This window comes from Antechinus flavipes, chromosome 4 (assembly GCF_016432865.1).
Source record: "Antechinus flavipes isolate AdamAnt ecotype Samford, QLD, Australia chromosome 4, AdamAnt_v2, whole genome shotgun sequence".
NCBI lineage: Eukaryota > Metazoa > Chordata > Mammalia > Dasyuromorphia > Dasyuridae > Antechinus > Antechinus flavipes.
In genome coordinates, this window is record NC_067401.1 from 70319468 (window position 1) to 70345962 (window position 26495).

The 26495-nt window shown below is 32.8% G+C and overlaps 1 protein-coding gene across 7 annotated transcripts in view; it reads right to left on the reverse strand.

The window, feature by feature from the left end:
* The window catches only part of PTBP2 (polypyrimidine tract binding protein 2), a 109763-nt gene that overhangs the window by 41178 nt on the left and 42090 nt on the right, over positions 1 to 26495 (reverse strand). For 6 of the 7 annotated variants that reach the window (XM_051993286.1, XM_051993284.1, XM_051993287.1 and 3 more), the window contains exons 3-5: positions 21833 to 21908; positions 3054 to 3226; positions 1696 to 1839 (exon numbers count right to left, since the gene is read on the reverse strand). In XM_051993286.1, coding sequence (XP_051849246.1) covers positions 1696 to 1839; positions 3054 to 3226; positions 21833 to 21908 — 393 coding nt within the window. The remainder of the gene's footprint in view (positions 1 to 1695; positions 1840 to 3053; positions 3227 to 21832; positions 21909 to 26495) is intronic. The other variant, XM_051993291.1, reaches the window with a different exon arrangement.

The following is a 26495-nucleotide window of genomic DNA, read 5'->3' on the forward strand; positions in this document are numbered from 1 at the left end:
TTTGTAGGCCAAAGGAGTTTATATCTGATGCCAGCAGCAATCTTATTAAACAGAAAAATTTCAGTCACTTTTGCTTTTAGAATATAAGGTATGGATTGTGAAGAGAAGAGAATGGAAATAACGAGACCAACTAAGAGAGTATACCAATAAGCAAAAGGATGAATAAATTTTTTCTATAATACTGTTAAGTTTTGAGAAGCAAAGGAGGGAGTTGACAAGTCATCAAATCTGACTTCAAATTTCTTAATTAAATAAGAGACAAACATTTTAAGTACATGGAGGAGAGGAGATAAGAACAGATAGGGCTGTGAGGGAGACTGGAAGTCAATAAAAGTAAAATAGCACTGCCGAGCAAGAGAAACAATCTACACTTAAGGCTATGCACCATAAATGAATACTGGGTGATATCAGCCCTTCATGATTCATACAGCACCTACTATCTGCCAGACATGCTACTTAGCATCTTACGAGTAGTATCTCAATTGGTTCTCTCAGTTCTGGGAGGTAGATGCTATTATTATTATTACCATTTACAGAAAATGTGACATAAAACATATAATCTATAGGCCAATGTTTCTTTCTTATTTTTAGAAGAAAAAACCAAGCCCAGATATTGTTACTGTACTTCATGGTGTGAACTTTAAAACTATTTCTATTTTATCTTTTATTATTTTTTTAATCATGCTAAGTCAATCTTAAAATAATAACAGTTTCTATTCACATTCAAGACCAAATATTTTTATTAGGGAACTAATTAATGAGTCTTTAATAGGAACTTTACAATGAGAAATGAAGGTGAAATAAAGTCCGAAGTACACTTGAAAATATATTTTTCATTTAAAGCCCTGGCTGCAGTGTTCACATGAAAGGTTTGTATTAATAATTAAGCAAGTCCCATTTAATTAGTTACTGATTATTTAAAATTAAAACATCCAGGTAGAAACAACATGCTGATTCTACAAATTTCAAAACATCAAATGTAAATTCTTTTAAAGTACCTTAGAACATGAAAAAGAAAAAAGTTTCAAAGCATTTCCTAAATATTAAATAATTCATCTGTCCCTCAAGAAATATAATAGAATACCCTTACAACAATACTATAATGTAAATTTTTACATTGGTTATCTTATGCTGCCTAAACAAAAATAAAATACTGATGGCTTGGTAAGGCTGTAACAAGAAGAACAAAATTCCAGAACATCAGATCCTCTAAAAATATTCATAGCATTCAAACAGTTAATGCACCCACATCAAATTATGAAGCTACTAACTGAGAATAAAAGCTTAATTTCTGGGCCATTTTTAAAGAAAATCATTTAGTCCTTTTATTTTATTAAAGGAAAAAAGAGGGGGGGGAAAGGAATTTAATGGACTTTTAAGTTGATAAACAATTTGAAACTTAAGTTCCTCTCATTTTAATATGTTTGTATTATTTATTTACAAATATTTACAAATCAAGTAAGTGTAAATGAACAAGTTTCTCTCACCACAATAACTATTCCCTCTTGAACTCCCTTTTCTAAGTTGTGATTTTTTTTTTTCTGTATCAGGACTCTAATATTAGGGAACACCTGTACAAAATACTTTTAAAATGGGACCTTTTCCTGAATGTTATTTTTATCATATACTTAATATCATGATATATACACACTTAAATTTATATATATGCACAAACACACACATGCATACACATACCTGATTTAATGTGTTATCTGTCTTTAATTCTTTATGATTGGAGTACTGGATATATATGGGTTGGTTTCGAAGATGAGGTGTCACAGCAGAATAGTAATTAACCATAGTAATAGCGGCTTCTTCTGTAGCTAGTTCCAAAAATGCCTATGGTGAAAAGTTTTTTTTTTTTTTTTAAAGTATGAATTCTTTTCAGTCAAGTTTCAATATTAACACAGTACAGGTTAACTGATAAAGCAGTCTTCCATAAAGTACATTTTAGTTCCCATTTAGATGATTCCATAATTAAATTTTACAACTGGGCACCTAAAAACTGTTGTGAAAGAAATCCACATTATGAAAAATAAACTATCCTAGGTTAACATTTTATAAAATATAACTCTTTACATAAAGCATTTTCAAACAATTTCCCCCCAAATTAGCCAATAATGGGGCAGCGAGGTGGTGCAGTAGATAGTGTGCACCAGCCCTGAAGTCAGGAGGCTCTGAGTTCAAATCTGGCTTCAGACACTTAACACTTCCTAACTGTGTGATACTGGGCAAATCACTTAACCCTAATTGCCTCAGTAAAAACAAAAAACAAATATTTTTAAAAAAAAATAAGCCATTAAAGTCAAAATTTAAACTTTTCATTACCAAAATTGTGAATTTAAAAAAGTCAAATTGAAATGTCTTTCTTCATTCTAAAACAAATAAAACCATTAATTTAATGGTTACTTGGTAGTTATAATGTAATACAGAAATACTTTAGAATGTTATTTGAGATACAGTATTAGCAGAAATGATCACTGAATTCTGGGAAAATGACTGACACCTAAGAGTTTTTAAAAATATATTATTTTCCTAATATCAAAATATCTAAATTTTGGTAGACCCTGCTTTAGGGGCAATGTTTTTTATTAAACTAAGCATCGGTATCTTTAGCTCTCACACCATGCTTTAGGTGTATCTCTAAATCCCACACTTAGGGGGAAAAAACTTTTCTAGGAATTTAAGAAAACAGGATTACTTTGGCAAATAAATAAGCTATTGTCTTTTTAACTTCTTAAATTCCTGTGATATCCCTTATAATCAAACTTCAAGTATTAAATTGCCTACTACCAGAGTCTGTCTCTGTAGTGTCTTCAAGTATTAGTAACCTTAATACAAAATTTCTTGCCCTTATAGTATTCTGCAATCTCATTCTCTAAAACAAACCCTTTGCATTCACTATCCTCTTAGACAGTGATCACCTAAGTTATAATTAGATAACTGCCCTTTTAGGGTATGCCAAATCCCCAGTCTCGATTTCTTATCTTTTCAAACTTGATTAAAAAAAAAAAAAGTATGGGGCTTGAAAAATAGCTCTAAAAGAAGCATACCTGATTTTTTCCTTTTAGCATTAGAATGTTGGTTACCTTACCAAAAGGTAAACCCAATGCAATGACTTCTGTTTCTGTCACTTCACCAGGTAATTTTCGAATGTGAAGTACACGGGAAGGGGCCCCATCCATTTTATCTTCTCCTTTGAATTTCTTGCTGTCATTACCATTGGCTGAAAGATATTTTAAAATTAAAATTCATACAAATATATATTAACATTTGACAAATACAAAATTATACTTTCATAATACATGTGAGAATATATCAAAGCTAAATTAAAACCAATAATAACAAAATATATTAAATAATAAATGTCAAATGATAATTAAGGAATAGTTACAAATGGTGCCATAATTATATCTGCAAATTCACAAGTGTTTTCTCAAAGAAATGAAGAAAATCAATTCATCAATGTTTAAGATAAGCATCACTAAACAGTTTTATTTAATACTAAATGTTGAATCATAAAGAATAAGATAAGTGAGCATGAAGAAATAAAATTAATACATGAAGAACATGAATATATGAAGAAATAAATGAAAATTTAAGAGGTTATTTACAAAAAATTCAGTGGACAGATTACATATAACATTATCACCCTTTATAATATCAAGGGATAGTATGATTTGGTGGACAGAGAACTAGCTTTGAAGGCAGTGAGATCTCTGTTCAAGTTTTATTGTGATTGTTCAAGTCACTTAGCCTTAATGCTCTAAATGCAACTTTTAAGTTGCAGAAGAGGGAGTTTCCTCACCTAGGGTTCTATGTCAATGAAATCAAAGGTATATTTCCTATTCTCCTATCTTAATAATTTGGCATGTGACACAGAAAAAATACTGTACAAACTGGAAAAATCATGTTATTATAATATTTTAATTAGATTACTTTAACTAAGAAAAAAACATTAAAAGACAAGAATATCCACAATATCTGTTTCAAGAATGTGACAAAAATCTGTTGAGTCATTCTCAAGACATGTCTTTTATCCCAAGAACTGTCTTATCTTTTTCATTGACATTATCCCCAATTTACTTCCTTACATCTGTGATCTCTCTATTTTAGTTTTACACCTATCACAAGTCAAAAGAGCAAGAGCCAAAAAATATTCCTCTAAAAGATCCTAAATATTATGTCAGATAGTTACAGTTTAAAAAGACAAGAAATTTTTTCAGTTTATTAGGTCCCCTCCCCGACTCAAAATCAGTCTAAGAGGTGACAGGAGCTGTCTGGAATATGAATTGAAGAACAGGTGAGCACAGGGAAACTAGACAGTTTTAGATTTCTTCTTTCTAGAGATATCTTCTTGGATCACATACAAAATATTGCAAAGGACCTCCATCTCTCAAAAAACTATTTGTGTTACTGTTATCCTGCAATAGCACTAATAAATAAATGTATAAAGTAACAACACTGTAACAGAAAAATATGACTTATGCTTAAAGGTATATTGGAGGGAGACTGGAAGAGGAAAGGACTCTGGTTGTTCATCTCTAATTATTGTCTTATTTTTAAAAAATCGGAAAATGTCAAATATTTTGGCTTTCCCCCCAAAAGAATGAAAAATATGTTTGAGACGATGGATATTCATCAGTAGATATATGGTCCTTACCTCCCACAAAATTATTTCTCACAACTATCATATGATAGGATTATACAAAAACTATTTGTGATATCAAATCACTACAATCATAATGCTATGTAGTCCCCAGATGAAAGATTCAAATTCAAACTTATCTTAACATACCATGAGATTTCCCATATTCATCTACCCTCTTTCTCTGATCTGCAGTCTTTCTCTGATTACAGATTCTAACAATGATGGTTACAAACATCACCAGGCTAACCCATTCTTTAAAAACAAAACAGCAAAACAAGATTCTACCATTGCCCAGGAGTTTTCACTCAATATGTTCCTTCCTTTTAACAGTCTAACTCCTAAAATGTCATCTATAAAAACCTTCTGGAATATGGTTTCATCACTCAACTGAAATTGCTCTCAAAAATTATTAATGATTTCTTAATTGCCTAATCTAATAGTCATTTATTCTTTACTTCTCTACAACACTGTACACTATCCTCTCTGGAGTTTTCATGAAAACCTCGAGTCTCTTCATTTTCTTCCTACTTAAGTGCCAGACACTGTGCTAAATGCTTTGATTAGAAAGAAAGAAAAAAATTAATGAGGTCCCTTCCTTCAAAAAGCTTATATTCTAATATCAAAGTCCATATGCAAATGACTACACATAAACTGGATACATACAGTTTAAATGGATAGTAATCTCAGAGGCACTAAAGCATTAAAGAACTGACAGTCCTCTTAAAATCAAAGATTTATCAAGCACCTACAAGTGTGCTAAGCATTGTGAATAGATAAAAGCACCAAAAGGTAGTTCCTGCTTTCAAGGAGCTTCCACTCTAATTAGGGAAGGGGGGTAGGGAGTGGAGAGTGGAGGGAGAAGAAAAAACAATATACAAAGCCTGGGGAGGAAAGAAATACTGTGAAATGGGTACTGAACTCAGGAAGGAGAATGTCTTGAAGATAGAGACACAACTGTTGTCAGATACTTTATTAAGTGATAAAACAAATTATATGACCCTCAAAGGAAGAAAGGTGACTGATAGTAGAAAGAGAAGAGGAACTGGAAATAGTGATGTAGAATAAGGAGTATTCCAACTCCCTTCCATGACCAATGAATTAGAGGGTATGAATGAAGATGCAGGCAGTCTGGAAAGAGTAGCCACAAAAGTTGTCTCATCTAAGTTTCAATGAGTACAAAAAGATAAAAGATAAAAGATTTAAGATGCAAGCTAGTTTGTTACCTGTGGAACAGGCATTCCAGACACAGTGAAACAGGTAGTTTTACAGTGGAATGCACTCTGGAGTAGGGTTGAGAGGAACAGGAATAAGAGAATGGGAAGAATGGAGACTGACAGTCAGAATCACAAGGTTAGGCAAATAAGTATTTTAGTCACTGACAAAAGAATTCAAGTACATTATACAGTCAATTATCAGTAGGTTATCAACCACAGAGGTTCAGTCTGGAGGTGGAGTCATCTGTGGATATCAAACAGCATTATATATAACTGGAAAGGTTTCAATGTGGGGTGCACATTGCACCCCATATGCAGGTTAAGCTATGGAAATTAGGAGGTGGTAGAGAGTATTTAAACCATTCATCTAGTCTTCACCCTATTTCAGATCCTTACCACATCTCTTTTGGACTATTATTACAATAATCTCATAATTAGTTTTCCTCAAACTTTTCTTGACTACAATCCACTCTCCACATATAGGCCAAAGTGATTTTTCCAAGTCTAAATCTGACAATTTCATTCCCTAATCAATAAATTCCAGTGACTACTATTAGTTCTAGGATAAAATCCTATTTTACACTTAAAGCTCTTTCAACTTGGTCTCAAACTTCCTTTTTCAGCCTTATTCCACACCATATAGTATGGCCAAATAGGATTTCTTGATATTTCTCACCAAAACGAAAACAAAACAAAAAATTCATTCCAGGTGAGGAAACTGAGCCCCAGAGAGGTTAGATGATTTATTTATTCAATTTTATACAAGCAGTCTGTGGCAGAGTTCTCTAACCATATCTCTTTAATATTCAACATTTTCCCCACATACTGATTTCTTCCATGTAGCCTACAAAAAAAGCATCATTCTCCTCCATCTTGTTAAAAAAAACAAAAGAAAACAAAATGCAATTCAATGAGTTGAGACTTGTAAGGGAAGAAAAAGACAACAAAAAAAGGTTTGGGGAGTTTTTAAGTTCTATTAGGGGAAAATGAAGACCCTGAAAGGGACAGGACCACTGCTTAGGCAAAGTCAAACAATAACTATCAACAGAAGACAGAATTGTTCAATTATTATTTTACTTCATTTTATATGCCAAGGAGAATGATCACTGGACTGTGAAGAAAAGAATAAAAATGACTAATGGGGAATTGGCACTCGATACAAAATAGGACACTTAAGAAACCATATCCTTAATTAATTCAAATCATATAACCCAGAGGAACTAATACTGATCTTATATCTCTCCTCCTTTTTTCAACCAAAGTAGAAATAGCTGTTTATACTCATTGCACCTACTTCCATCCCTCTCACTTTAAAAACTTTTCAATTTGGCTTTTAACCAGTCAACTGAAATTGCTTTCTCTAAAATCTTCAATAATCTGGGAACTGCTAGATCTGATATTTTCTCAATCCTATTCTTTCTTACTCTAGTCACCAATTAGTCACACATCAAATGTCAACTCCTTCCTCACCCATTCTTTTCAAGAATATTAACTGAATCAATATTATCATTGCAGGAAAGGAGTCAGACTGCCCCACAACTCTACTTATCCCACCTCTGTGACTTCTTAAACCATTATTCTCTTACATATGGATCTTCTCTTCTTAGAGTGCAAACTCTTTTGAAGTCAGAGATAGCCTGGCTTTTATATTTATATGTTTAATCTTATTAACAAAATGCCCCAAAATGTCACAACAAATAAAAACTATAATATACAATAAAATATTTTTCATTTCTTTAATTCTTGACCTCAGCAATATATGATATTAAGACCACTCTTTCCTGTTGGCTATTTGCGCTTAACTTGATTTTTCATGATATTACTTCCTTCTGGTTCTCTTCTTACCAGTTGGGATTACTCCTCCTGAGTTTTCTTTCCTGAATCATAAAAATTAATACACAATTTAACTGGGCATGATCTTATAGGCTCTGTCCTGAGAACTCTGCTCTCTATATATACTTTCTAATTTAGTGATCTCCAGAAGTAATAGTGATCTCCAGAATTAATAGATAATGAAGTGGATAAAATGCTGAAACTAGAATCAAGAAGACCTGAATTCAAATCTAGTCTCAAACACACAAGATCCTCAGCAAGTCATTTAATTTGTCAGCCTCAATTACCTCAGCCGAAATATAGCCAATTATATATTGGCAGGGTTATTGTGATAATCAAATGAGATATTTGAAAATGCTTTATAACCTTGAAAATGTTATATAAAGACTAAGTTATTTTTACTATTCACTTAATGATCATTATTATGCAGATAGTATTATAATTATTAATAACTAATGTTTATATAGCACTTTAAGATCAGAAAAGCATTTTGTTATCTCATTTGATTCTCACAATAATTCTATGAGGTAAGCACTATTATTATTCCTTTTTTTTTTTTACAGATAAGAAAAATGAAGCTGAAAATGATTTAATAGGGTAACTCAGCTAGTGTATATCTTTTGCTTAGAAGTCCATCACTTGATCCACTAAGTCAGTTAACTCTTGTACCTCAGATGACTGTGGGCTCTACATATGTGTCTGTGTATATAAACACACACACACACACGTATATATGTGTATGTATATAAATATAATATATATGAAGTTTTCATCATCAATAAATCAAAAATCTTTTCACTAAAAATATTTTCCAAGAATTGAGCACGATATTAAAGTTACAAAGAAGCAAAGTAAGCAGTTCAGCTGAGCTCCTCCACGACAAAGATCTGGAAAATGCACTAAGATCAAGAAATCCAAGAAAAAAAAAAATCACAGTTCTAACTCCAGCCAAGTGCAATATTTAGAGACAGAAAGGGTGTTAAGCTCTAGGGCTAGCACCTGGTCAGTGGCATACTAGGTAAAATATTTCCGTATACAAAAACTAAAAGACAGGGCAAGGACAAGTTTATTTATCTGTACACAGCCTGGAGCTAACTATTGCTCCTTTTCTTCAGCACCATCCTTAGATACAGATTTTTTTGGTTTGTTCTGGAATTGGATAGTAAGAGACAGGGCGGTTTCCATATTTTGCTAAAGGTTGGAGGTCACCCTTTATGAATATGGGCCCTCTTCTTGCCCTGGTACCCAGCTTCAGTACTCTTTCAGTTTTTAGTACTGAAATGTTTTTATCCAGTATATCACTAAACTAGTGCATTTTCTAGAAAAACTATTATGATGACAGAGACATTTTAAACATTCACCAAGAAGATAATGACTCCAAAACTTCTACAAGCATATTTCAGAAAATTATAAAAGAAAACTACCTAAGATCTTTTAAAGCCAGAGAGCCAAGTAAAATCAGAAGGTATTCATGTATCATCTGTTGAAATCAATGCTTACATTAAAAAATCCCAGGAATCTGTAACATTCCAAATCTGGAGCCTCTAAATCAAAAACAAATGTGCAAGTAAATAGAAAGAATCCAAGTACCAATGGGGCATACAAGATTTAGCAGTCACCACTAAAGCAGCAGAAAATGTAGGAAACAATATTCCAGAAGGTAAAAGAAGGTAGGCAATTATACTCAAAAAATAATGTGCCCAGAAAAATAGGATAATCATATAAGGGAAAAAATAAATTTTTAGTAAAATAAGGACTTCCAAGCATTCCTGATTTAAAAAAAAAATGCTAAATTGAAACTGAAATACAAAGACATAAGACATGAAAAATATAAAGAGATAAACATAAACAAGCAATCATATAAGTCTATATGTAGATAAATTTAAATTCTTTTAAACCTTCTAATACAAAGAAGATGATATTTAAGGCAGAAAACCAGGGTGGGGTTCCATTATATTTTGATGATATGAAAATAAGAATAGCAGGGGAGTCAAAGAATGCACTGGGCAGAGGAAGGATAGGGAAAATGCTCTTACATAATCAGAAAATGCAAATAGGACTATACAAAAACACATGGAAAAGGAGGGAACAAAATCCACACACAGTAAAAATAAAGGGCTAAGGCAAAATCTGTTTGGTTTCAACTTAGGTTTAAAAAAAAAAAAAAAAGATGCAAATGACCCCAAACAAAACAGCAACAGCCACACACACACACACACACACACACACACACACACACACAAGATCTAATCTAAACAGGAAAATTACATTTTGCAGGAAAGTATCACAGACAATTAGTTCAATATCAATACTAACTATATATGAACCAAATGGCATAACACTTAAATATTAAAGGAAAAGTTTCAAGTGTCATAGAAAGAAATCAGCAGTAAAACTATAAATAGTGGGAGACCTTAATTTACTACTCTAAGATAAATCTAAGATGCAAAAGATTTAAAAAGTGAAGAACCTAATCCACAACTTTAGCAAAATTGCAGGATACAAAATAAATCCGCATAAATCATTTATACATCACTAACAGAATCCAACAGCAAGAGATACAAAGAGAAAATCCATTTCAAGTAACTGTCGATAGTATAAAATATTTGGGAATCTATCTGTCAAGAGAAAGTCAGGAACTATATAAGTAAAACTACAAAACACTTTAAAGTCAGATCTAAATAACTGGAAAAACTAAGTGCTCTTGGATAGGTCAAGTGAATATAATAACGATGACAATGCTATCTAAATTAATCTATTTATTTAGTGCTGTATCAATCAAACTTCCAAGAAACTATTTTACTGACTTGAAAAAATAATAAGAAAATTCATCTGGAAGAACAAAAGGTCAAGAATTTTAAGAGAATTAATGGGGAAAAAATGCAAATGAAGGTGGCCTAGCTGTACCAGATCTAAAATTATATTATAAAGCAACAGTCATCAAAAACATCTGGTACTGGCTAAGAAACAGAGTAGTTATCAGTGGAATAAGTTAGGTTTACATGACAAACCCAAAGACCCCAGAGCTTTAGGGATAAGAACTCACCTATTTAACAAAAACTGCTGGGAAAATTGAAAATTAGTATAGAAGAAACTAGGCATTGATCCACACCTAACACCATATACTAAGATAAGGTTGAAATGGGTTGATGATCTAGACATGAATAATATTATAAACAAATTATAAAAACATACGATAGCTTATCTCTCAGATCTGTGGAGAGAAGTAATTTGTGACAAAAGAAGGAATTTGTGACCAAAGAAGAACTAAAGATTATTATTGATTATAAAATAGATAATTTTGATTATATTAAATTAAAAAGGTTTTTTTTTAACACACAAAACTAATGCAGACAAGATTGGAAGGAAAGCAATATATTGGGAAAACATTTTTACATCCAAATGATCTGATAGAGGCCTCATTTCTAAAATATAGAGAACTGACTCATTTATAATAGTGCAAGCAATCATTCTGCAATTGATAAATGGTCAAAGGATATGAACAGACAATTTTCAGATGAAGAAGTTGAAACAATTTGTAGCCACATGAAAAGATGCTCCAAATCACTATTGATCAGAGAAATGCAAATTAAGACAACTCTGAGACCATTACACACCTGTCAGACTGGATAAGACAGGAAAAGATAATGATAAATGTTGGAGGGGATGTGGGAAAACTGGGATACTGATACATTGTTGGTGGAACTGTGACAGGACCCAACCATTCTGGAGAGCAATTTGGAACTATGCTCAAAAAAATTATCAAACTGTGCATACCCAGCAGTGTTTCTACTGGGCTTTATCCCAAAGAGATCTTAAAGGAGGCAAAGGGACCCACATGTGCAAAAATGTTTGTGGCAGCCCTTTTTGTAGTGACTAGAAACTGGAAAATGAGTGGATGTCCATCAATTGGAGAATGGCTGAATAAATTATGATATAGGAATGTTATGGAATATTATAGTTCTGTAAGAAAAGACCAACAGGATGATTTCAGAGAGGCCTGGAGAGACTTAACATGAACTGATGATAAGTGAAATGAGCTGAACCAGGAGATTATTATACACAGCAACAAGAAGCCTATACGATGATCAATTCTGATGGACACAGCTTTATTCAACAATGAGATGATTCAAACGAGTTCCAATTGTTCAGTGATGAAGAAAGCCATATGCACCCAGAGAGAGGTCTATGAGAACTGAGTGTGGACTACAACATAGCAAATTTCACACTTTCTGTTGACTTTTGCTTGTATTTTGTTTTCCTTCTCAGGATTTTTGTTTCTAGATCCGATTTTTCTTGTGCAGCAAGATAACTATAAATATGTATATGTATATTGGATTTAACATATATTTTAACATGTCTAACATTTATTGGACTACCTGCCATCTAGGATAGAGGTGGGGGGAAGGAGGGAAAAATTTGAAACAGAAAGTTTTGCAAGGGTCAATGTTGAAAAATTACCCATGCTTATGTTTTGTAAATAAAAAGCTTTAATTAAAAAAAAAGAAAAGTGAAGAACCTGAGAAGAATCTTAAAAAATTTAAATATATTAGAAACCCAGAGATTATTGAAAGGATATGGAAAAGTATATTTCTCAGCTATGCATAGTACACCTTCACAAAAACAAAAGGTTTAGGGCATAGAAACCTCATAAATACAGAAAGATATAAATCTCACCTCTTTTAGAGAACACACTACAAAAAGAATTATATTAAATAATATCACTGATGAAATCATTAAAAATTAGAAACTAACTCAAACCTAATAAATATATAGGTCAAAAAACAAATCATAGAACAATCCATCACGAGTCATCTTGACTTCTGTTTTTCTAATGGACTCTGATGACTTGAAAAGAGTAAAGCTGACAATTTTCCACAACTCTGATTCCAATTCATGTACAAGTCGAGACATCACTTACAATGTCTGGTTTTCTTCAAAAATAAAGGACAAACAAAAAGAATTTAGCTAACAATAAAGACAACAATGAGACAACATATTAATATGTTTGGGATACAGCCAAAGCAGTCCTTAGGGGAAAATGTATTATCTCTATAAACACTCAATTCAAGCACCACTTTATGAAGCACTTTCTGATCCTGACTGCTAGAATCTTTGTCTTTAAATTACCTTATATTTATTTGTACATCATATGTGTGTGCATGGCATATGTGTATACAAGCACAAATATACACATATATAAAGAATACATGTATACTCTTTTTTTCCACTTCTAGTGGAATATAAGTAGAATATAAGAATATAGAAGAATAAGAATATAAGAATAAGAATTGAGAGCTGAGACTATTTATCTTAGTATTCTTATTAATAGGCACACAGTAGGTACTTTAATAAATACTGATGTATTTTAGCTGTGATTTGAACCTAGTTCCTGATTCTAAATTCAATGTTTTCTACTTCATAAAACAGCCTTTCCCTTGAGACTGAAATAGGCAAACTCTGTTCAAAATACCAAGTTAGAAGAAGGCAAACAGAAAATGTTTAAAATTAATAATATATTTCCTTGGAAAGACAGAATCTATCTTTAAGGTCACATTCATTCATTATTCCATTCAAATAATAACATAGGCTAAATGGTTCCAAACCTGAGGACTAAAGGGCTATTTCAAGAGCTTTTCAAAACTGTATGAAAATCATAAATTAGCAACCAAATCTCTGCAGACTGAATAATGTCTTGTACACATATGTATTACTAACCTTTTTGAACATGCTGGATTCTGTTACACTTAACAGAATGAAAAAATTATTTTAAAACACTACTAAATTCAGAGTAACTTTTTCACATGTAATTTTTTTAAATCAAATAATATTTTGGGAGATTGAGAAACAGAGTCCATGAAATTTTGATATTAAGAAGAATGGGAATCACCGAGCTAGGTACTTTAGTAATTCATCACTTCCTAATAAATGAAGATCAAAGTTTCTTATCTAACAAGTAATGGTTGAGAAAGTCACTATAGTAAGGCTCTGTACCTACTTCGACAAAAATTAAACAATACTTGCCTCCAAGAGCTTATGAACCAGTCTGAGGACACAATATGTACATTTAGTGGTATAAACAAAATAGATACAAGATAACTGGGGGAAGGAAAGGGAATGTAAAGCACTAGTAGCAGGGAGTAGAAAAAGTTTCTCTTTTGTCCCAAGCTACCAAACCTGCTTCCATTCCAATACCCACAGTTATTACAGACAAATGAAATTGTTGTGGAAATGAGGCCCACCTTTCCCATCACTACAAGCTAAAATTGCTCACAAATTGCCACCAAATGACAGAAGTAGAAATCTCTAGGAAACGGAGCACCACCATCTCACAAACTATCAACTCTTTCTCTATACACGCCCTCAGACATTATCTGAGAAAGAAATATCTCCAAGGAGAAGGACCAGCCATCTTCATCAACTGCCTACAGGGGCAGGCACACCAGGCTAGCTGAAAAACAACAAGACATCCTGAGAAACAACGGGAAGCATAGAAGAGGCAAGTTAGACCACCACTCCAATATAAACACTATATCCCCCTCAAATAGCCCAAAGCCTTGGGAATAATAATGCTTCCATCATAGTGTTCACAACCATCATTCTGGGAAATGCCCCTATAGAGGTGCCTTCTGGAAAATATTCCTTCAGTCACAGTTAATAAAAATTAAAAAAAGAAACTTTCTGCCACAACAATCCTAATGCTGCCAAATAATTTGACACTAAAAATGGATATGATTTCATCAATGAAAATGGCATTTAAAAAGGGATATTACCATCTTCTTTGCCACTGAAAGAACCAATTAACATTAATTAGTACTATAGTAATTTGCTAGCCAAATTGAAGCAAAAACTTTTTCACAATTGATGGATAAGACTAGAGGGTAAAGAGTAGCATGACCATAGTAAGCATAAGTAACAATGTACTGCTTCTATTTGGATCTATGGCACTTTCTCAATTACCACAACCAAAAACAAATATCTAAGTTATTTGACCTTAGAATTGGATGTTCAAACCATAAAAAACTGAACCAAGATATGTAAAGAACAATATGATTTTTGTGCATATCCTCCCATAATCCTTCACAGATGAACTATACAAATCCCTCTTCTAGGTCACTTAACATTTTATGAGTATCAAAAGAAAGAAAGAGCAGAAAACATAAAAGGCTCTTCCCAAAGAGAAAGGAGTGAACTCTCTAAGGCTGAAAGACACGTTTACCATAGAAATTGATATGAGAGATCATCCTGAAAGGGTAAGAGTAAGAAGAATTTAAGTAGTGGTGGTTGATGGAATCACTTCTAAAGGAAACTAGGCTATGTGAAATTTGCAGATTCTACCTAGTTTTCTTATGTCCTCTAAAGCCAAACAGAATACAATTCTAATCTTCTACACGACAACCTTTCAAATAACTGAAGACAGCTGTCATGTTCCATCTAAGTCTTATCTCTTCCAGGTTAAACATTCCCAGTTCCTTGAAATTAGTCTCATGTGACATGGTTTCAAATCTCTTCACCATCTTGACTGCCTTCCGTTATAATGCAATTTAGTTTATAAACTTCCTTCCTAAAATATGATACCCAGAACTGAATTCAATATTACAGATGTCATCTGCATGTGGTAGAGGTCAAGAGAACCATCACCTCCTTAATTGTAGATTGAAAGCCTTTCTTAATTTTTTTTTTTTGATCAGCTCTAACACTGCTGACTCAAATGGTTCACAGCTCACTAAAAGGTAAAAGCTCATATTGAGCTTACAATTCACTAAAACGAACTTCTGGCTAGCCAGGCCTTTCTCGTATCTTGAACTATGAGATTAATTTATTAAAACTCAAATGAAAGACTTTTACATTAAAATATATTACACATTTCATCATAACACAATAAGCCCAATATTTTAGCTAGTCATCCTTTTTTAATATCTAAATTTATCATTCATCATGTTATCAATACATGCTAGTTTTATGTCTTGTTAAGCATTTATTCAAGACATTGATAAAAATGTTCAAGTGGTACACGTACAGCATAATTTCCTCAATCTTATAAAGCAAAGCTTCTAATACTGTGGTCACAACCCTATATAGGGCTGTGTACCTAACTTAATGTGAGGGCTATGAAAAATTTGGCAATAGTAAAAGATTTCTGAATGCAAAAACCAAAAATAATTAAAATGCAAATGCAAAATTAATCTTAGAGGTGTTTTTGTCAGCACTTACTCATGTTGCACCACACAACTTCACTGAAGCATTGGTTCTGAATACATAGCATGTGCATTTTGCACTACACATGCACAAATGCTGCCAGAAACACCAGTTCAGATTTGAGATGGATTGTGTAAAAATGTCTCAGGTAAAAGGGAGTCACAAGTGGAAAAAGTTTAAGAAGCCCTGCTATAATAGTCTCCTACTTCCCAATTGATAAAAATTAATGGAATGTTTTGGGGTCAGGAATTTAAATCGAATAAATTCTATTTTGTATGTAATCTACATCTTTTCACTTTTTTTCCCCCCAAAAGAAGATAATTTCATACAACTTTGGAAAATGGCTCTGAAAAATTCTATTCTCTAGCAGAATAGAACTTAATTTTCCCCTTTAAGTCAGATAATTTAGAAATAGAAGTAATTACCACTATTTATATTGTACTTGGAGTACTATGTAAGTTAATAAAGAAAAAATTGAAATTATATTTCAATAGCAACTTTAAAAGTGTTTCCCTTCCTACAACCCTGAGATAGATACTTTAAGTTGTCTTAACCCCATTTTTCAACTGCCATCCAGAGAGATTAAGTGATTTGTCACATCACACAGGCAGTCAGTAGCAAAGTTGGAAAATAAAATTTCTTGACTCCATCTCTTTCTGCACTCAATATTGTCCTTTTGCTATGACTAGGAATATATAGATGCTTTTTTTCTTTTCTTTTCTTTAAAGGTGAGGATAATCAGCAAGTATTATATGAAGACATGTCAATTCCCCTATCTAAAAATTATTCTCCCTCTTGAAGTTTTTTTCATATTTTTGCTTATTTCTTATATCTTCACTGCAAATCTAACTAACTCACTCTACTACTTTGTAAACTCCAATTGTTCACTGCTGTCTCCAGGATAACACATAAGCCTCTCATTTGGTTTTTAAATCTCTTTACAATCTGGCCCCAATTTTTCTAGTCTTCTTATACATATTCTTCCCTTTCCTACTCCCTATGTTCTAGCAAACTAATCCTCTGTTGTGTTTCAGAAATAACAAAATTTCTCTTTTCTGTGACTTTTCTTTTGTTATCCTTTTGTCTGGAATCTACCCTTCCCTTTCATCTCTGCCCATTAGAATCTCCTATTTCCTTCTAAATTCAGCTGAAGTCACATCTTGTATATGAAAGCCCTTCCTGATTCTCCCCCAAAATACCTTGCATATATTTTGTATATTCTTATATATGTTTATGTCTTCTCTGACAGAATATAAGAATTCTTTATAGTCCCAATGCAAAATAAAATGCCTAGCATAAAATGAACTTTTAATAAATATTTTTTGAATACTTGATTACATTTTACCTGATACATTTATTTAGCTGGATATTTTAGATTCATTTAGTCTTATTTGCTAGTCCTCATTAGATTATAAACTGTTTGAGAGCAAGGACTATAATGTTTCCATCTTTCATTAAATTTTCTCATTAGTATATTAGATTCTTGAGGGTAGGAACTGTCTCACATTTGTATTACTCCTGATTCTTAACCTAATGTCTGCTATATTGTAAGCAATGAATAAATGCTTTTTATTCATGTATACATTCAAAATTGTATACATTCATTCTTGAATCTTCACTCTCATTCACCCCTCACCCTATCCAATCATTTGACAACTTACTGATTCTGCCACCAACTTATATCATAGACTTACCATGATTTAGACTATAAAAAGTCTACCAGGTGCCTTTATCAACTTCCCTTTAGATTTCTAATCAAACAAACAAGTATTTAGAAGTACTTACCACTGTATCTGGCTTTGTGATAGGTACTGGAGATACAAAGAAAAAAAACAAAAAAGGTCCTGCTCTCAAACAGTTTACTTTCTATCACAGAAAATAATATGGAGATAATCTGAACAATATTTCAAAGGAAACAAGGAATTCTAGGAAGCAATATAAGAAAAAGGTACCCGAGGTATTGATGACAGCCAGTGTAAAAGCATGGAGACTGAAGATGAAGTGACCGAGTCAAAAACAGCAAGGAGATCCTTTTGACTAGATTATAGGGTACAGAAAAAGAGTAATATGTAATAAGACAGAAAAAATGAGGTAGGAAGCTGTGAAAGGTTATTAAATCAAAGCATAAGAGCTTATATTTAAGGCAAGAGGCAAAAGGGAACCTCCAGAATTTAGTATATAGGAGAGTGACATAATTAAACTTGCTCTTAAGAAAAATAACTTTGGCAGCTACTGTAATAATGACTTGGAACAAGAAGGGCTTTCAAGGAGACTATTTCAGATGAGAGGAGATGAGAATCTAAATAAAAGTGGTGCCTGCTTGAGTACAATTGGGGAAAAGACATGACAAATGTTATAGAGAAAAGGTAAGATTTGATAAGTCAGCGAAATCATGTATGATGAAGGAGAGTGGGGAATCAAGGTTAACTAACAACAAAATTGCTTTTGTGGATAACTGTAAGAATGATAGTGCCCTCCTCAAAAATAGGGAAGTTAGGAAAAGGGGTTAATCTGGAGGAAAAAGAGTAAGTTCAACTTCATTCATGTTGAGTTTGAGATGTCTAAGACATCCAATTTTTTATGTCAAATAGGCAACTGGAGATGCACAACTAGTTCAGGAGTAAAAAAGTATTAAGAGGTTACTGTGTACAAATAAGCAAGACAGTTCCTTTTTTTTTTTTAAGGAGTTACATTCTAATAACAGGTTTGGGAGAATATGCCTCTGTCCTTTGAGTGGGAAACTGCCAGTAGCTGATGTTAGTGGTAGCAGCGATAGATATATGCCTTTTCCACAAGGATTTATTCCTTTGGATAAATACTGTGGGAACTTAAAGCAGGCTTCATTTGAATATACAAAACTGTTAATAATCAACATGGAGATAATAATAAAGCAAAATTTTAATAATCTATAAAGGGCTATTAATTAAACTTGTAGGAGTTAATGAGGTCATGGCCTGAGAAAATGTAAGGAGAAAATGAAATAGGACCCAGGATGGGGCCTTGAGGTAGTTAAGAGAATACTATGGAATAGGAAACAGGTAGAATATGAACTACTTGAAAAAAAAAAAATAGAGAGAAAGGTACAAGAAGCATCAACATCAACAATGTCATGATAATCCAAAAGAGAGAGTATCCATAAGAGGGTAGTCAACAATATCAAATGCTGCAGTTTAAGAAGAATGAGGATTGCGTATAGACCATTAGGAGATCACTGCTAGCTTTAGAAAGAGCAGTTTCAGTTGAGTAATGAAGTCTCAAACCAGACTGCAAAGATTTAATTAGTGAGAAAAGGTGAAGGTAACAGATGCAGATAAATTTTTCTAGGAGTTTGACCATAAAAAGAAGAAATATCTGATGATAGCTTAAAGAGAACAGTAGAGGCTAATGCGAGTTTTTTCAGGATGAGGAAACATAGGTCTGATTGTGTCATCATCCCTGAACACACTCTATAAACTCCAGGGGTTCCTTATTTCCTTCATGATCAAATATAGAATGCTTGGGTACCTTTTGTGTGTTGTCTTCCCTACTTAGATAAGCTCCTTAAATGCATTTTTTTTTAAACCTTTGCATACTAATGAAGGCAGGGACTGTTTTTTTGTTTTTGTTTTTTTTTCCCCCTTATTTTTATTTTCAATGCGTGGCAAAGTACCTGGCATATATTAGGTGCTCAATAAATGCTAACTGACTAAATCCCAAACATCTTTTGGGGATTTTGATCCTTTTTGACCCCACTATAGCTTCCAGAATTGCTAGCCACTATCACCTTCTGGAGATTATACTCCATGGATTTTCATGACATGATTCTATTTTCTTCCTATGTGTCTGACATGTTAATCTCAATATTAACACACTAGGTCAATATCTATGCTTAGCCCCATTTGTGAGTATGTTTCAAAGTTCTGTCTAGGATATTCTATACTCCTTTTGTTAGTGATGCCACCAGTCAAGTCAAATCCAATACCACTTTATTCCATGCTCCAAACAGCTATAAAATATATTTTTCTGTAGCACAGTCTAACACATCACTCTTTTCTGAGGAATTTTAAGACAACTTAATGTTTCCAAACAAAATGTAAATTTCTCTGTATTTAGTTTTTAAAGTCTTTCACATTTGACCTAACTTTCCAGGCTTATTTCATATTAATCTCTAATGTATTCTTTCCATGCAGCCAAAGTGGACTACTTAGGGTTTACCATTCATGATATTCCATTTCCCAGTTTCATAACTTCGCATAGATTTTCCCTTATAAATGGAATCTTTTTTTTCCTCACTTGTTTCTCAAAAATCCAAATAACTTTTAAGACTTGGCTTCAGATTCTATTTCTTATAGAGGCCTGTTGGCCACTACAAATATCTCTAGTTGCTAAAACTTTATGTATATTTTGAATCCCTCAGTTAAATATAAACTTCCTAACAGTCTCATTTTTGACCCTGAAGAGTGCTTTGTACATAATTTTGATAAATGTTAAACTGAACTCTAACATATATCATCATTTCTGCCATTTATATTCCCTCTTTCTTTCTTTAAAAAAAAAAAAGAAGGCCACTGACCAAGTAAAAGCTCAATTCATAGACAGAATTAAATATCTGAAGAACTGATGAAACTTTCAAAAGGTATTTATTAAAAGCTTTCTATGAACCTAATCAGAAAGTGATGAATAGAGTGATCTCAGAAACAGGAGGACCTGAGTTCTTGCCCCACTTTTAACACACAGTCCTGGGAAAGTTATTTAATCTCTCAAACCATAAAACAATGCTTTAGGGGGGAAAAAACCCACAGACTACTGATGCACATACCATCAGAAGAAAGAGCCAGAGTTCTTACACCACAGAGGTAAAATCCAAATGTCACATGTTCCCCCATACCAATAAAAACAGGACTAGCTAGAGGCATGCATAGTCACTGTACCTAGGAAGATGATAATCTGATTACATTAAAACAAGCAATTAAAGAATACAAGTCAATATATTCCAAATGCTTATTACTGGTATAGTAGAAATAAAAGTTCTTCATTAGATAAAGGAAAGATGAGTACAGACTCAAGTTTCAACTTATTCCAAATTATGTTAAGGGCTAGGCAGTGAAAACACAAAGGTACAAAAAAAGAGTTGAGTGAATTATTAAGGAGATTATGTTATTTTGGTGACACATAAAAAAATACACAAATTAACCAAGAACAAGGAAAATTGAAAAGGCAAAAAACATGAATAGAAAGGACCAAGTAAAATTACATAGAGGATGTAAACCCTGAACTAAGATATAAAGGAAAACAAGTTTTCTTAGTCTCTGATATAAAAAATTAAGGAATTTAAGGATTTTAAGTTATAGAATCACCTAGTATTCCAATTTAGACAGAATTGTCTAAATTGTGAAGAAGCAATATCCAGTAAGACTAGGTGGGGTGGGGGGCAGAAGGGAGAGCAGAATGTGGAGGACCTAAAATGTCTATTAAAGTTTACATTTTATCCTTTTGGCAATGTCTATCATTAAAATTATGTAAGCAGGAGAGTGGAAATGGTGATAACTGTGCTTTAGAAAGACTATTTCACTATGTATGACAGATTAAGCAGAGAGGGAAGAACTCAAGCAGGCAGCCAATTAAGAAGCTATTAGAAAAGTATAGGTGAAACATGGTGGTTCTGAAAGTAAAGAAGAGTACATGGAAGAGAAACTATACAGTTAAGTTAAAAGATGAAATCTCGGCTGGGTCTTGAAGTCTTTCTTAGCATTATGGTCACATATTTTAAGAACTATTTCTCAATGACTACTACATTCAATAGTTTATTTTCATGACACACATTCAAATGCAATTTGGCTAAAATATTGTAAATTTTAGGACAAATTATACTAATAAATAATTCTTGAATAGTTTGAATTTCAGATCCCACTAAAAAGCAAACAATCATGAAAATGAGTAATATTTTATCACTTACCAGTAACTACCATGCTGCTCATATTAGAGTTTGGGCTACTGAGTACACTGCCTGAAAGAAGTTCGTCAGATCCTCTCTATAATGGGGAAAAAAAGAGAGACAGATTTTGGTATAAATCATCTTTACATTTAAGATGTTAATTAAAACTCTTACAAACAAGATTTTCATTGGGACTTACTTCAATCTTTAATCTCAGCACAGAATTGGTAATTTTTTTTTTTTTAATTCCAATCCTTCTCTTCATCTCTCTCTTTAAAGTTACTGGAAATGCCTTTTGCCTTTCACCTTTTCTTCATGTCTCTCTACAAAGTTATCTAAGTTGCTTTTGTCTTATTTCTCTTTTTGTTCTCATGTCAACCTTTTATTTTTCCCCATGCAAACATTTATATATAAGATTTGCTTTAAAAACTTAAGAAGTATTTTCAGCTCATGATCCAAAGGCTTTAGGGAGGAGCTCCTACAGTCCTTGCAAACAGAAGAACAAGATTTTTCCACTGAAAGCATGGTATATTTAGACCCTGCAAAATCTTTTCCTAGAAACGCCAATATTTCACTCAAAGTTTTCAGAAAACTCAAGTAGGTAATAGTGCTAGAAATTCATATTAGAAAATGCATTTTAATATTTTAAAAGTCATATAAAAATCAAGTAAGTCAATAAAATAATTAAAATAAAATGCATATTTTATCACAGAAAAGACATAGTAGGAATAAACATTCTAAAGGCTTTTACCTGCTTTACCTAGCAGGAACCTGGATGGACTGGGAATAGAGAACCTAAATCCAAATTCCCCCCTTTAACTATTACTTAACTGTATATGTGTCAAACTTTCTAACCCTTAGTTTCTTCCGTTATGCCACAGTTCTCAGTTTCTTTAATTATCCTGACCCAGTCCTGACTCAGTTTCCCTGCTTCTCATCCTGCAAAACCACTCCTCCCTCTTTATCAGAATATTTGATAAGGATAATAGATCTTATGTTTTAGAATATCAGAATGCCTCTCCCTATCCCAAGCTACCGGAATGTCAGATACTGTCTTATTAAGATGCCTCTCCCCATGTCCAGGGTGCCTCATCTCATCTCCGAAGGCTCACCCCACCCTGTCAGAGTCGGTTCTGCTCTCAGCACTGGGACTCCACTCCTGCCTCAATCTACCCCCTGAGACTGAGCCATGTATATATAGGTCATTGAGAATTCCCATTGTTGACTGGATTCTTGGAGACAATAGTCTCATTCAGCCCTGGGACTTTCAAACCATGGATCTATTTGGTCCCAGTAAATCTCTCCCATTTAATAAATTATTAAATACTCTCTAATCTCTATCTTAGCACAATTTCTTTGGCATTACACTTCATCTGTAAAATAGATTTAAAAATATCTATAATACCTACTTCATCAAGCTATTGGGAGGCCCAAATGAAATACTGTATGCAAAATGCCAAACTTTAAAGACTTTCTATAAATGTCAATTGTCATTGTTACATTATAATTTTTTTTTCATTCGTAATAATGTATTTTAAGAAGAAAATGATTCAAAGTTATTTATGTACACATCTTCCAAAATCCTAATCCACTAGTTCTTAATGGCATTGTCATGCTGAAATGGCTTTCAATGTTGTTCTGATAACAGATTGTGTCTAATGAGCAAAGACCAAGTCAGTTAGGTAGAGAAAAAAAGGTTCATTTATAGGCTGTTTGCCCAAAAGGTAATAAATTCTTTGGCCTTTATAAAGAAAAAATGTAAAACGGTCTGTGTCATAGGAGGATTATGGAAAAATCTGACATCAGAAGGTACTACAAATTGTAGTTTTTAAATTGTTGGTACTCCAATGTGAGATCCTTGAGCAATACCAACAAGTAGTACTATATAATAGAATTATATAAATATTTACATCCTTAAGATATAATTCCATTTTCTTGGAATAGACTGGTAGGTTTTGCTAGGTTAAAGGATAGACTATATAAAAGGTAAACTGCAGCTAAATTAGTCATGAGACATAAAGTAGCTAAAAAGGCTGATTTAAACTTAAATATAATGAATCTCATACATACATACATACAAAGAGGTTATCTGTTTTATCTTTCAAGAACACTTAAATGATTTTTACATATGGATGAGAGCCAATTTGTTGGAAGAACACAGACATTTTATTCTATCCAATCAAATGGTTTTTCATAATCAATAAACAAGCATAGTGGTATCTTAAATACTCTTTCTATCCTTCAATCAACTGTGTCATAGATGAGGTTCACTGTGATAGGATGCTTGCAAAACAAAGCCTGCCCACTTACATTCAGCTGCTATCCTCAAGTCTATGAACCTGGCAAAAAGAGGACCACCCAATTTATACATAGTGCTTCGATGTGGTAACACATGAAACAAAAAATAGTGATCATTTCTTAGTGCTGTCTTGACCCCCTTTTGCTTCTTCAACGAAAGTGGTGAAAATAGGAACAGAGCACTAAAAATTATAATCATCCATAAACTTTAACCTGGCTGTTCATACACAATGAGCTTCTTGTCCAATAATACTAAGTGGTCACCATCCTCAAGGAACAGAATAAAATCAGACTAAACATTCTCACAACTAAGAAAAAAAGAAGAAAATTACATTTAAAATAAGGATGGCACACAGACATTCCTCTCAGGACAAAGAACAGTGTTAACAAAGATGATTTTATCATATATCAGGCAATACCAATACCAAAAGTGATTTTTTATTAGGAAATTTGATCATCTCATACCACAGAGCTTATAACAAGTGTTTTAAAAAAAATTACCATTAAAAGATGACAACTTATGAGCCATGTCATGGAGGGCGATCTAACTTTTACAAAAAACTCAATATGACTCTCCAAACTGAAGAAATATATACATTAAGTACCTTTAATACAGCAGTATCAAATAGTGGGCAACTAGGTGGCAAAGTGGATAAAATGCCAAGCTTAGAGTTAGGAAGATGAGTTCAAATACAGACTTGGACATTCACTTACTTGACTCAGTTTCTCATCTGTGAAATGATATGGGAAAGCAAATGCCAAAGCACTCCAGTAGCTTTGTCAAGAAAACGCCAAATGGAGTCAAGAGTCAGACTTGACTGAAACAATCGAACAAGAAAGTGGGAAGGATGATGAGAAATATATCAGAAAGGATGGAAAGTAGCAAAATAAGAAAAGAGACCAAAGACTTTGTAAAGCCTGCATAAGTTGTCTCAGGTTTTTATATAGTGAGTATTTTCTTCAAAGTAAACAAAAAAGTAGCTATTACAGATGAATAAGAAAAGAGAGTCAATTTAAATAATATAAACTTTTAAGTATTAATTGGCAGTTCTTTAAGGAAGTATTTATTCATGGTTTTGTACCTAAGCTCTTCATCTTAGGTATTTATTTGTGTTCTGTAATTGGGAAATTGAACTTTTGTTGCCTTATGAAATGCTTATTTATGATTGAATCTGTAATTTCATGTGTGGATGAAACTTTCAATGCACAATTTCTTCTACCAGTCAGATCAACTATTCAATTTAGAGTCTCAAAGAACTGCCTGAGGCAATAAGAGTTTTAGTGACTTGTCTTGGATCACATAACCATTATGTGTCAGCGGCAAAGCTTGCAAGCTTGAACTCAAGTCTTTCACTCTGAGGCTTAGATGCTCTCTTAAATCAGCATGCCATGTGTATATGGATACACTGCATCAATGTAGGCTATTTGTTCATTGTCAAAAATCAAAAATATCCATTTGTTTCTCCTTTTATAAAGAAATTTCTCTTTAATGCAACATTTTATTTTATTTTTTAATAAGAGCTTTTTAATTTTCAAAAGCTATTTTTCATCATTAACCTTTGCAAAACCCTGTGTTCCAATTTTCCCCCTCCCCTAGATAGCAAATAATCCAATATATGTTAAACATGATAAAAATATATTCAGTCCAATATAAAATGCAACATATTTTAATATATTTTGCGAATATCATGATATATTTGGCAAGATTTGGCATTTTTTCAAATAAGGAAAAAGACAAATATGTACATACATGTACATACATATACACACACACACACTAAAATAAAAGACAGTTTAAGAGAGGGCACAAAGTTGAAAAGATTAGTAAAGGCTGCATGTAAAAAGTGATTATTTGAGCTGTGTTTTGAAATAAGTAAATATCAAGAACTGATAGCAGAACAATAAGTAATGACTATCACAATGCAAACAGAACGAGGGGGAAAAAAACTACCCTTAAAGCTGTGTAATTATAATGACCCAACTTGTCCTCTGACAAAAGTTGAGAACTGACCTATTATATTCTACGGCTTTCCCCACTTTCGCAGGGAGCATGGGATATACTAACAAACTTGGCTGATATGTTCATTAGTTTTGAAGTACTGCTTTTTTTTTTCTTTTTTGTTACAAAAGATAAGCTCACTGGGTAAAGGCCAGGAGAAGAAGAAAATCTCAGAAACAAAAGAAATTTGGAAACCAAAGATAACTTAAAATTAAGACCGAAAAGAAAACATGTATTAAGGGTGAAAATATGTCCTTATTATACCTTTCAGAATGTTTTGAGGAAGAGAATGAAAACAACTTTTTTTTATTTCTTTTTCCTTTTTTAGTTTCCCCAAATATGTTCAATCACTTTTAGTTAAGACAAAAAATTTTTTTTCCAAAATAT